Raw genomic sequence first — 12,775 nt, 5'->3', positions numbered from 1 at the left:
AAAAAAAAAAAAAAAAAAAAAAAAAAAAGTGAGATAAAAGAAAATAGTTTTTTAAATGAGTAATCTTACTTTGTGCATTTTAGCACTAGCCATGTGATAGGCCAGAAAATTGTACCAATACATGCAGTCCTCCTGATCTGGTGAAAGACAATGTAGCCGGAAATGTCTCTGGAACTGAGTGATTAGTTTCTTGTGTAGATCCTGAAACCCAAATGAAACATTTCAGAGGACAGAAACAATTTCATAACCTAAGCATCACAGAAACTCCAGCTTCCAAAGCTATTTAAGAATGTACAGAGAATCTCCCCACAAGATACTTATTAACTACAAAAGAAAAAAACAGTAACTTTACAGTGGAGAAACTTTAACCAAGTAATCAATGTTAATATCACTGATAAGACGTGTCAACACCCTGATATGATGCACTGAGAAGGACACAACAGCACTACTCTGGTGTTATTGCCAAAAATATATAACCTTACTCTAGTCAAGAGAAAACACCAGACAAACCCAAACTAAGGGACACTGTACAAAATAACTGGTGAGTATTCTTCAAAAGTGATCATGAAAGAAAGAAAATCAAGGAATTTTCCTAGATTTGAGGAAACTAAGGAAACATGATGATATTATGCAATATAGGATACAGAATTGGATCTGAACCACAAAAAAGGACATTAGTGGGAAAGCTGGCAAAATTCAAATAAAGTCTGTGTATTAGTTAACAGTATTGTATCAATGTTCATTTTCTGGCTCTCATAACTGTATTATAGTAGTTATGTAAGATGTTAACGTTGGGGGAAGCTAGATGAAAGTATATGCATAGAAACTGTATTATTTTGCAACTTTTCTATAAGTCTAAAATCATTTTAAAATTAAAAGTTAAAAAAAAAAAGAACATACAGAGATGCAAGTACCTGAAGCTGGCTGTGATTCTTCTCTGTAAGGAAATCTACTTGAAGATCATGTAAATAATAAAGAAATGATTTTCCATTTCGATCACAGAACAAGAGAGACTTATTAACAAACTCCTGCAGTATGTCTTCAACTTCTTCAGTTTCCATATCCCAGAGGATACACAACACCTAGGAATCATTTTAAACATTCAATGTGCCACAATGTACAATGACCAGGATGGCACACAAGAGGTTAACAGACAAAAAATCATGTGTTAGGGCTTCCCTGGTGGCACAGTGGTTAAGAATCTGCCTGCCAATGCAGGGGACACGGGTTTGAGCCCTGGTCCGGGAAGATCCCACATGCCGCAGAGCAACTAAGCCCATGCGCCACAATTACTGAGCCTGCGCTCTAGAGCCCGAGAGCCACAACTACTGAGCCTGCGCGCCTAGAGCCCGTGCTCCACAACAAGAGAAGCCACCACAATGAGAAGCCCGCACACCGCAACAAAGCATAGCCCCCGCTCACCGCAACTAGACAAAGCCCACGCAAAGCAACGAAGACCCAACACAACCAAAAATAAATAAATAAAACAAATAAATTTTTTTAATTGTATTACAAAAAATCATGTATTAAAGCCCTGAATAATATCTCCATTTCATAAGAAGCTCAAATACTCATCAAGATAGAAAAGAAAAAGAGTTCTAAAGAAGTCAAATGCTTCTCCAGGTTCACTAGAACCACTGAGAACTAGGTAACTCATCTGAGTTCAACACCAAAGCCCATGATGGAAACTAAGAGCAGTGGGATTTCTACACCCGCCAGCCCACCACCTCAGGCACACAGGTTTTATCCTCCCAATATCCTCTGTAACAATATCCTCAGGACTAAACCAAAGGTTATATGCCACAATACCCAATGATAAGGATTGTTGGTCCTTCTATTACCTTCGTAGGCACCTTAACATCTTTCTGAAGGATGGAAAGATCTGTGTAATAATCTTTGATGTCTTCTCTGAGCATTTCAACACTTACAGACATGGCTTCATCCAAAGCCTCATAATCATAAAATGAAGATTTCCTTATCTTCTTAAATTGCTTATTCTGAAGTTGCCTGAGGTAGTACTCCCAGCGGTTGGGAAAATCTCGTAAAAGTGCACCAATTAAAGACACTACAAGAGGTGAACCTAAAAAAAAAAAGTCACTGTGTTATTATGGTATCATTTCCAATTTACCACTAAGTTAAGAATCAATTTATCCTCAAGAAAGAATTTCTGCTGCACGCTATCCAAAGCTTTAAAATATTTATAACTCTTGGATTCACTTCAGGTACTTACTCTAAAGAAGTCATTAGAAATAAGAAATATTTCATTTAAGGATATTCATTACAGCATTATTTAAAATAGTGAAAAATCTTAAACAATAACAGGGAAATGACTGAATAATTTAAAGTATATCACAATATTATGCCACTGGTAAATTTTTTTCAAAAGTTATTTAATAACATGGGAAAATGCTCAAGATTTGCCATTAAAAAGGATAAGATTGAAAATTATATATACCATTATAATCTCAATATTTTTTTCAAGGTTTTATATGTCCTAAAAGACTGGGAGAAATACTCTCATGATGCTAATAATTATCAGATTATGGATAATTTCTATTTTTTCTTTTTAAGTGTTTCAAAATGCACATGCATCACCTTCACAATGAATACAAATCAAGTATTCTTTTTCCTAAGGTTGAGATACTTTTTAAAAGTCAATTAACTCAAAAACAAGTTTGACAAAAGAAAGAAAAACAAGAAACTATTTCCAAGCATTAACAATGATGTAAAAAATAATCTTAAGAGCTGATAGATTTAACTATATAAAATTTTAAATTTCTGTGTGTCAAAAAAATACAAATGAAATTAAAAGGCAGACGAAACTAGAAGAAAAACTGTTGGAAAAAATATGACAAAAGGTTAATAGTTTCCATAGTTAGAGTGTCAAAAAATCAATGAAAAATACTTATATCACAAAAGTGAGTCAAGGATAATTTTTTAAAAAAATAAATTTATTTATTTATTTATTTATTTTTGGCTGCATTGGCTCTTCACTGCTGCACACAGGCTTTTCTCTAGTTGCATCAAGCAGGGGCTACTCTTCACTGTGGTGCGCAGGCTTCTCGTTGTGGTGGCTTCTCTTGTTGTGCAGCACAGGCTCTAGGGGCACAGGCTTCAATAGTTGTGGCACACGGGCTCAGCAGTTGTGGCTCACAGGCTACAGAGCGCAGGCTCAGTAGTTGTGGCGCACGGGCTTAGCTGCTCCGCGGCATGTGGAATCTTCCCACACTGGGGTTCGAACCCGTGTCCCCTGCATTGGCAGGTGGATTCTTAACTACTGCGCCCACCAGGGAAGACCAGGATAATTTCTTAAAATGCAATATTCAATAAACAATTAAAAAGTTTAACTTCACTATTTAAACATGAAAATTAAGAAGACAGCACCCGTTTTTACTTATCAAATTAGAACATTATTTTTATAAAATCCCAACCAGGGAATTCCCTGGCAGTCCAGTGGTTAGGACTCCATGCTTTCATTGCGGTGGCCCAAATTCAATCCCTGGTCGGGGAACTAAGATCCCAAGAGCCACGCAGCATGGCCAAAAAATAAAAAATAAAAAAATAAAATCCCAACCAAAAAAATTTTAAACTGTGACTCTCACTGTATTTTTTATTCTTTGACAACAGAGGTCATGTCTTCATCTTACCCCTTTCATAACATATGATGGGTGTTTGTTAAATATTATTTTAACTAAAGAATGAATACCAAAATATCACTATCCATGTAGGGTATCAGAGAAGAACCTAAAATATTAAATATTCTAGTAAAGTTTTTGGATGTTCATGTGTTAAATTGTTATGTTCATTAGCTTAACTTACAAAAGGGTAAATTAATATCTCTATAACCCCCTCATACACAAATTAAATAACTATACCTTTACATTCTTTTATAATACTGTGAGCTTGTTCTGGCAAATCTGCTTTCTTCATATTAACAAAAAGAGATAAAATTTCAAGTCCTTTTTCTTTTCCTAAACCACTCTCCACAGGGACTACATATTTAGGACCTGTGAAATCACAAGACATAGTAAGCAATTTGGTATGCCACATATTTAAATGTAACTGAATTATTATAAAACGCAAATTAATAATCCTTACCCATTACTGAATCTGTAACACTCTTGTCTCTGGTTGTAAGAAGAATCTGACACTGATTGTCAAAAGCTTTTAACACCCAAGGATCCCAAACATCATCCAAGATCAACAGAGATCTGAATAAGAAAAAACTGTATTGAGTCACTAATGACATTTATTTTAAACTTCCTTTAAAAAAAAAGAGAATGCCACCAGTGTTTTTTTAAAATTTACAAAATTAAAAAAAAATAGATGTCTATTTCATGGTTCTTTCTCTTTTCTTTGGTATCCCTTTCACAATATACCAATAAGGAAAAGAAAATTAGAGACTTTCCCTTCCTTCCACCCCAAATTACTGCATATTAAAGTTAAAGGACTTATAAAGAGAGAACTGTGTACACTTTATTATAAGTATTAGAAATAAGCCTCCTAGCGCCTAAAAAGAACTATCCAAGTAATGAGATTTTTCCAATTCAGTCTAAGTACCCAAACCAAGCAAGAACTGGGCTTAGGTTAGCATTAGAAAGCATCACAGAACAATGACAATATTTGACCATTTTACCTACAAAACTAGCAATTTCATATGTTCCAACGTAATCGAATGCACCAGCAAATAATATTACCTTTCACTTGGTACACTAGTGGGCTTTTTTTCCATCCAAGAAATCAATTTGTTTGATTTGAATCTGTGTGCTAATTCCTAATCAGTCCCTCCAAGAAACTTTTTTAAACTCTCCAGAACAAATGGAGAAAATAATACAACTAAAACCTGACAGCATAATTATACACTAGCGTTATTACCTGAATGGCACACTACTTCTGTACACTACAAAAAAAGACTCTAGGAATATACACAGGTTGGAAAATTACAAAAACATAAACCAAAATGATGCTGAGAGAGAAACAAAATGACTTTATATGCCATGATCTGATACATCTGAGAGTGGTTACAATATTTTCCTAAACAGGAATCATTTTTATTTTTGCAAAGAAAGTAGAACTAAGGAGAAGTTACTGAGCAAGAAAAGAGAAAGTGGTTAGTGGTCTCAATCCCTTTTCTCCAGGAAAATGGATACTAGTGACTATCAAGGGGAGGGAGAGATAACAGAGGGATCTGGAAGAGAAAGAAGCCAGAGAGAGGGAGCTTGCCCTCCGTACTGAGTATCCATCATAATCACTAGGAGGCTTTTTCCAAAAATTATTCCTCTCACCCAATATTCTGATATGAATCCCCTTACCAATTTGGGGAAGCACTGCCATATTCAGCCACTACTACATATGAAAGTATACAGCATCATCAGGTGCATGGGGGCAATAAAAAATTCAGAACCATTACCTAATTCTCACCCAATTTACTGTTATACTCACAAGGAATGCTTTATTAATCTTTGTACTTGTAGCACTTGACCCAGAACCTGGCACGACACTCAGTGTTGGTTAAATGAACAAATAAAATAGCTGCTAGGTTGCAGAAATCAAATTGTTGACTAAATCTCTTAACTCTTAACAAAGATAGCAACTAAGTTGCTGTCTCCCTTTGGCTAAATGAAAACTGTGATATAGCTGACAACAGTGCCTGGCACATAATTATCATGGCATTTATTTAATAAATTAATTAATTGTTGAAATAAACAAACTCTTAAAGTACTTGGAAGTAGAAGAGTTACATGTATACCCCAAAACTAAGAGGACATAGCAGAAGGGTCCCTTTAAATAAATAATCCTTCCTGACTCAGTCTTTTACAACTTGCCTGCATTTATTCTGTCTCTTGTTCTGTGTTCATCTATTAGAAATAATGTATTCAAGGTAAAAAGTCTGCATCTTTTAACAAAGACCATTCACCAACTCACCTACTTAAATATTTCTTGAGAGCCTACAATGGTACACAAGAGAGAACTGGCAGGTACGATGCAAAGGCCAGTGGCAGACACTTTTTTTTTAATACAAGAGAGAGGAAGAGCAGGAAAGCAATGGTTCTTTCTTAGACCCTCTACCCAACAGCAAGAAAAGGCTATGATGTTCTCAAGATGTCAGTAGTTAAGTCTCACTGGGACTTCATACACCAAGTAAGTATGACCATCTGTACCTTGGATGTTTGCGCAGCATCAGAATGCGGAGACGGTCTTTAGCCTCTTCAATATTAAGTGGAAGCCTCTGGGAGAAATTCTCATCCTGATCCAACCGTGTGCAAAGATTCTGCAGCTTCATCAGAAGCCCAGATTTGTCTTGTTTCCCAACTGAAACCCAATGCACACCCCCTGGGAAACAAACTGGTGAGGAAAAGAATAATAAATTTAAGGCCTTTGAACAGCTGCCCTCCTTTGAAAGAGGAGGAAAGATTTGTTACAATCTTCAATCTCAACACATCTTCAAACTTCTCTTGATTCAGAGTATATATGTTTCTTGTAGGGTTATTATTGAGCTTTGTAGCCCAAATCTAAGCAAAGTTGAAGATGTGAAGAAACTGAAGTATGGAGTTAATCTGCTGCTTATCAGTAAAATCTTACCAAACAAAATTTCACAATCTTTATCTTATGTCATCAATGATCACTGTACAACAGTTTCTCAGTGTAAGCACTCTGCACATTTTGGGCCAGATAATTCTTTGTTGTGAGGGACTGTCCTGTGCATTATAGGATATTTAACAGCCTCCCTGGCCTCTAACCACTAGATGCTAGTAGCATTTTCCCTCCCCAGTTACGACAACCAAAAATGTCTCTAAACTCTGTCACATGTCCCCTGAGGGGCTAAATCACCTCTGAGAACCACTCATGTCCAGGAACACATAAATCACTCATTATGGTTCCCATATACTGACTTAAAAGAAGTTAGGTTCAAGTCTGGCTCTACTGCTTACTAGCTATTATATCTTTAGCAAATAACCTGTCTCATTTATTATACCAGAATAAGACTGTTTACCCCCACCTATTTCAGAGTTACTGTGAGAAATTAATAATATAAAATATGTGATTTTGCTATGCTAAATGTAAAGGGTTATAACAGACAGGATTATTAGTGATATGGATCTGAGAGCACCTTACAAATATATTAAGCTTTGAACTAGTAAGCAATATATAAGAACAGACATTATTACTGTCAACTGTCATCATCATGTTAACCAAGCCATAGCATATAGCATATCTTAAAATACATATTTTTACATACATATTATCGGAACCAAAAATCTTAAGCTTTCATAGACTATACTTAATCAGCTCTATACAGATACAAAAAAAAGCAAGAGGGGTTCCTATGTATAAAATATGGGGAGGGACTTCCCTGGTGGTGCAGTGGTTAAGAATCCACCTGCCAATGCAGGGGACAGGGGTTCGAGCCCTGGTCCGGGAAGATCCCATATGCCACAGAGCAACTAAGCCCGTGCGCCACAACTACTGAGCCTGCACGTCACAACTACTGAAGCCCATGTGCCGCAACTACTGAAACCCACGCACCTAGAGCCCATGCTCTGCAACAAGAGAAGCCACTGCAACGAAAAGCCTGCACACCCCAATGAAAAGTAGCCCCCGCTCGCCACAACCAAAGAGCCCACGCACAGCCACGAAGACCAAATGCAGCCAAAAAAATAAATGAATAAAAATTGTAAAATAAATAAATAAAATATGGGGAACAGCGGCATTAGATCAGACCAGTGGCATTAACCATAAAGGTTTATATTATATGATCATAAATGTATAAGAAAAAGCAAAAAACAGATACAAAGATAAATGAGTTTCATTACACCAAAGGGCAACTTATTTACTGGCATTCACAAATAATTAAGTACAAAAAGAAATCACTATTTTAAAAATGTAATCATCTAAAAGAAATATTTGTATACATGCACAAAGATCTTTTTATGACAGACATTTATTGAACACTTTCCTAAGAGTTCTACATATTAATCTACATTTAATCCTCAGAGTAGACTATCAAGCAGATACCATTATCATCCCCATTTTACAGATGAGGAAACTGAGGTACAGAAAGGTTGAATCCCAGAGCTGGGATTCAAACATCCAGTGTCAATGCTCCACTTCTAAACTACTCTGCCTCCACAGCATATTCACCACAGCACTGTCTACAACAGGAAAAAACTGGAAACAACCTGCAATGTCCATCTTAATCTCCTCTTCCACTGCAGGCTTCCAAAGCCTAAGGCAGGCCCAACTGAGGAAGAGGAGAACATTATATATAAGTGAAATTTAGCGTCTTAAATAGAACTTGACATTTTTTTTTTTTTTTGGCCACACCGCGCAGCTTGTGGTATCTTAGCTCCCTGACCAGGGATCGAGTTCGGGTCCACAGCAGTGAAAGCCCAAGTCTTAACCACTGGACCCCCAGGGAATTCCCAGGACTTGACACTTTAATTAGTGAAATGACCTGGATACTGTGAACCTGTACAAGGCCAGGGAAAGAATCAGTCCCAGAGAAGAGTTTAGAACAGGCAATGAGGGAAAAGAGTAAAGTTGTTTTCTGATTACACCCTACAAACCCCAATGCAATGGTTACACATCCACTAAATGACCCTAGTAAAATTGCCAAGGTTTATGATCATGAATTTAAATTGGAACTCAGTTGGGTGATTTCTTCAGCAAGGAGAAAGGAAGTAATGTCTGGATGAAGCAATGGGGATCAAGAAGAATACCTATTCCATCTCCTAGCAATAGAGAAGGAATCAGCTTTCACCCAAGATAAGGAGAGAACTGAAGAGTGCAGAATGTGCTGAGGAGCAATTAAATAATGGGCAATAAAAATCTAGGCCCAAACCTAAGAGGGGGCTGATGGGATAAACAGTGAGGATATTCGGGAATTAAGGGATAAGCCCTGACAGGTCAGAAAACTGTAGTGAACTTGAAAAATACAATAGATGGAGGTAGGCAAAGAGTGGTATAGAATGTTTAACATCAAAATTTCAAAACTGGTATCATTTCTGGTAATGCCATGGGCCAGGATCCAGCCTGTGATCAGTGAATTATATGGCTGAAGGGAAGTGAAGAAAATGGTCACTGCAGATAAGGAAGTCAAGAAACTGAGAGGCCAAGGTTTTGGATGACGCATCCACATAGATATCAAAATTATTAAGAGTGCCAACAGGAGAAGGCCTTAAATTTATAACTAAGAACTCCAATCATCAATGAGTGAGAGGGCAATAACATAACAGGGAAAGATTAGAAAAATGAACCTCAAAGGACAAAGAATTTAGCTGGAGAAGGAAGTATTAATGGCCTGGACGAGGCAACAGAGAGCAAGGACAGCATCCATCCATTTCCTGGTGCTGAAATATGTGGAATAGAAAGGGAAAAAAGTTGCCACACCACTGAAGGAGGCTATGGAGAAGGTGGTATCCTCAAGGAACTGCCCAGTTTCACGTAAGGCAAGGAGGCAAATATTCTAAGAAGGGCTGATGATATAGAGGAGTTTCCTGATCACAGAGGAGTGTAGAAGGTACAGCAAAGGCTTGGGAATGAGGGGAGGGGACCTAGATCAGAATTTGGCAATGAACTGAGTAGTAACTACAAGAGAATCTAAAAGATAACAAATGACCAGGGACTTCCCTGTGGTCCAGTGGGTAAGACCCCATGCTCCCAATGCAGAGGGCCTGGGTTCAATCCCTGGTTGGGGAACTAGAGCCCACATGCATACCACAACTAAGAAGCCCGCAGGCCGCAACAAAGACCCAGCACAGCCAAAATAAGTAAATAAATATTTTTTTAAAACACAATGTCTTAGAAGAAGGTAAACAACAAGTCCTACTCTTTATTCCTGAAAGCTACCTGACATTCTCTAGGCTTGCTTCAGCTTGAGTCAACAGTTATGAAACAGTAAATCCGTGAGGCTTCGCTTACTTTTTCAGCTATGTTCTCTGTGTATACATGATTGTAAACGCACAGGAAAAAGTTTGGAAAAACTCACTCTAAACTATTAACCATGACTACCTCTGGTGACAAATTTAGGAGAAAGAACAGAAGGGCAAATGGAAAGAACTTTAATTCTTTTTAAATGAAGATACTACAACTGTTATGTTAAAAACACAGTTTTAAAATACTGGTTGTGCCTGAAGTGTTTTTTTTTTTAATTTGCACTTTCTATTTAAGATTTTCTAAAATCATCCCAGAATTAAAGACAAGGCAAAGAAAGTATCCTGATACAACTAGCTAATGAATTTCTCAGATTTAAATTTAAGCATCAAGTGAGAAACCAAGATGGTGGCGTAGAAGAACGTGTTCTCACTCCCTCTTGTGAAAACACCAGAATCACAACTACCTGCTGGACAATCATCGACAGGAAGACACTGGAACTCACCAAAAAAGATACCCCACATCCAAAGACAAAGAAGAAGCCACAATGAGACGGTAGGAGGGGCGCAATCACAGTAAACTCAAATCCCATAACTGCTGGGTGGATGACTCACAGACTGGAGAACACTTATACCACAGAAGTCCACCCACTGGAGTGAAGGTTCTGAGCCCCACGTCAGGCTTCCCAACCTGGGGGGTCCGGCAACAGGAGGAGGAATTCCTAGAGAATCAGACTTTGAAGCCTAGTGGGATTTGATTGCAGGACTCTGACAGGACTCGGGGAAACAGACACTCCACTCTTGGAGGGCACACACAAAGTAGTGTGCGCATCGGGACCCAGGGGAAGGAGCAGTGACCCCACAGGAGACTGAACCAGACCTACCTGCTAGTGTTGGAGAGTCTCCTGCAGAGGCAGGGGGTGGTGGTGGCCCATCGTGGGGACAAGGACACTGGCAGAAGTTCTGGGAAGTACTCCTTGGCGTGAGCCCTCCCAAAGTCTGTCATTAGCCCCACCAAAGAGCCCAGGTAGGCTGCAGTGCTGGGTTGCCTCAGGCCAAACAACCAACAGGGAGGGAACCCAGCCCCACCCATTAGCAGTCTAGGGGATTAAAGTTTTACTGAGCTCTGCCCACCAGAGCAACAGTCAGCTCTACACAACACCACTCCCTCCCATCAGGAAATTTACACAAGACCCTTAGACAGCCTCATCCACAACACGGCAGACAGCAGAAACAAGAAGAACTAGAATCCTGCAGCCTGTGGAACAAAAACCACATTCACAGAAAGACAGATAAGATGAAAAGGCAGAGGGCTATGTACCAGATGAAGGAACAAGATAAAACCCCAGAAAAACTACTAAATGAAGTGGAGATAAGCAACCTTCCAGGAAAAAAACCACATTCACAGAAAGATAGACAAGATGAAAAGGCAGAGGGCTATGTACCAGATGAAGGAACAAGATAAAACCCCAGAAAAACTACTAAATGAAGTGGAGATAAGCAACCTTCCAGGAAAAGAATTAGAATAGTGATAGTGAAGATGATCCAGGACCTCGGAAAAAGAATGGAGGCAAAGATGGGGAAGATGCAAGAAATGTTTAACAAAGACCTAGAAGAATTAAAGAACAAACAGAGATGAACAATACAACTGATATGAAAAATACACTAGAAGGAATCAATAGCAGAATAAATGAGGCAGAAGAACGGATAAATGACCTGGAAAACAGAATGGTGGAATTCACTGCTATGGAACAGATAAAAGAAAAAAGAATGAAAATAAATGAAAACAGCCTAAGAGACCTCTGGGACAACATTAAACACAATAACATTGGCATTATAGGGGTCCCAGAAGGAGAAGAGAGAGAGAAAGGACCAGAGAAAATATTTGAAGAGATGACAGGCGAAAACTTCCCTAACATGGGAAAGGAAATAGCCACCCAAGTCCAGGAAGCACAGAGAGTCCCATACAGGATAAACCCATGGAGAAACACACTGAGACAAACAGCAATCAAACGGCAAAAATTAAAGCCAAAGAAAAATTCTTGAAAGCAGCAAGGGAAAAACAACAAATAACATACAAGGGAACTCCCATAAGGTTAACAGCAGATTTCTCAGCAGAAACTCTACAAGCCAGAAGGGAGTGGCATGATATATTTAAAGTGATGAAAGGGAAGAACCTACAACCAAGATTAGTCAACCCAGCAAGGATCTCATTCAGATTCAACGGAGAAATCAAAAGCTTTACAGACAAACAAAAGATAAGAGAACTCAGCACCACCAAACCAGCTCAACAACAAATGCTAAAGGAGCTCCTCTAAGTGGGAAACACCAGAAAAAAAGGACCAACAAAAACAAACTGAAAACAATTAAGAAAATGGTCATAGGAACATACATATCGATAATTACCTTAAACGTGAATGGATTAAATGCGCCAATCAAAAGACACAGGCTTGCTGAATGGATATAAAAACAAGAACCATATATATGCTGTCTACAAGACACCCACTTCAGACCTAGAGACACATACAGACTGAAAGTGAGGGGATGAAAAAAGATATTCCATGCAAATGGAAATGAAAAGAAAGCTGGAATAGCAATACTCATACCAGATAAAATAGACTTTAAAATAAAGAATGCTGGGCTTCCCTGGTGGCACAGTGGTTGAGAGTCTGCCTGCCAATGTAGGGGACACGGGTTCGTGCCCCGGTCCAGGAGGATCCCACATGTCGCAGAGCGGCTGGGCCCGTGGGCCATGGCCGCTGGGCCTGCGCGTCTGGAGCCTGTGCTCCGCAACAGGAGAGGCCACAGCGGTGAGAGGCCCGCGTACCGCAAAAAAAAATAATAATAAAATAAAATAAAGAATGTTACAAGAGACAAGGAAGGACACTACATAACGATCAAGG

The 12,775-nt window shown here is 38.7% G+C and overlaps 1 protein-coding gene across 8 annotated transcripts in view; it reads right to left on the bottom strand.

Annotated features, from left to right (window-relative positions):
- APAF1 (apoptotic peptidase activating factor 1) overlaps window positions 1-12,775 on the bottom strand; it is a 122,808-nt gene that overhangs the window by 95,753 nt on the left and 14,280 nt on the right. For 7 of the 8 annotated variants that reach the window (XR_003680114.1, XR_003680115.2, XM_024127488.3 and 4 more), the window contains exons 5-10: window positions 6,162-6,345; window positions 4,099-4,211; window positions 3,876-4,007; window positions 1,842-2,080; window positions 915-1,082; window positions 70-201 (exon numbers count right to left, since the gene is read on the bottom strand). Coding sequence is in view for 6 of the 8 variants with exons in the window: in XM_024127488.3 (XP_023983256.1) it covers window positions 70-201; window positions 915-1,082; window positions 1,842-2,080; window positions 3,876-4,007; window positions 4,099-4,211; window positions 6,162-6,345 (968 nt within the window). In the remaining 2 variants the exon portion in view is untranslated. The remainder of the gene's footprint in view (window positions 1-69; window positions 202-914; window positions 1,083-1,841; window positions 2,081-3,875; window positions 4,008-4,098; window positions 4,212-6,161; window positions 6,346-12,775) is intronic. The other variant, XM_028490477.1, reaches the window with a different exon arrangement.

This window comes from Physeter macrocephalus, chromosome 6, assembly GCF_002837175.3.
Source record: "Physeter macrocephalus isolate SW-GA chromosome 6, ASM283717v5, whole genome shotgun sequence".
Taxonomy (NCBI): domain Eukaryota; kingdom Metazoa; phylum Chordata; class Mammalia; order Artiodactyla; family Physeteridae; genus Physeter; species Physeter macrocephalus.
The sequence above is the reverse complement of the archived record's forward strand: the minus strand, read 5'-3'. Positions and strand labels throughout refer to the sequence as shown.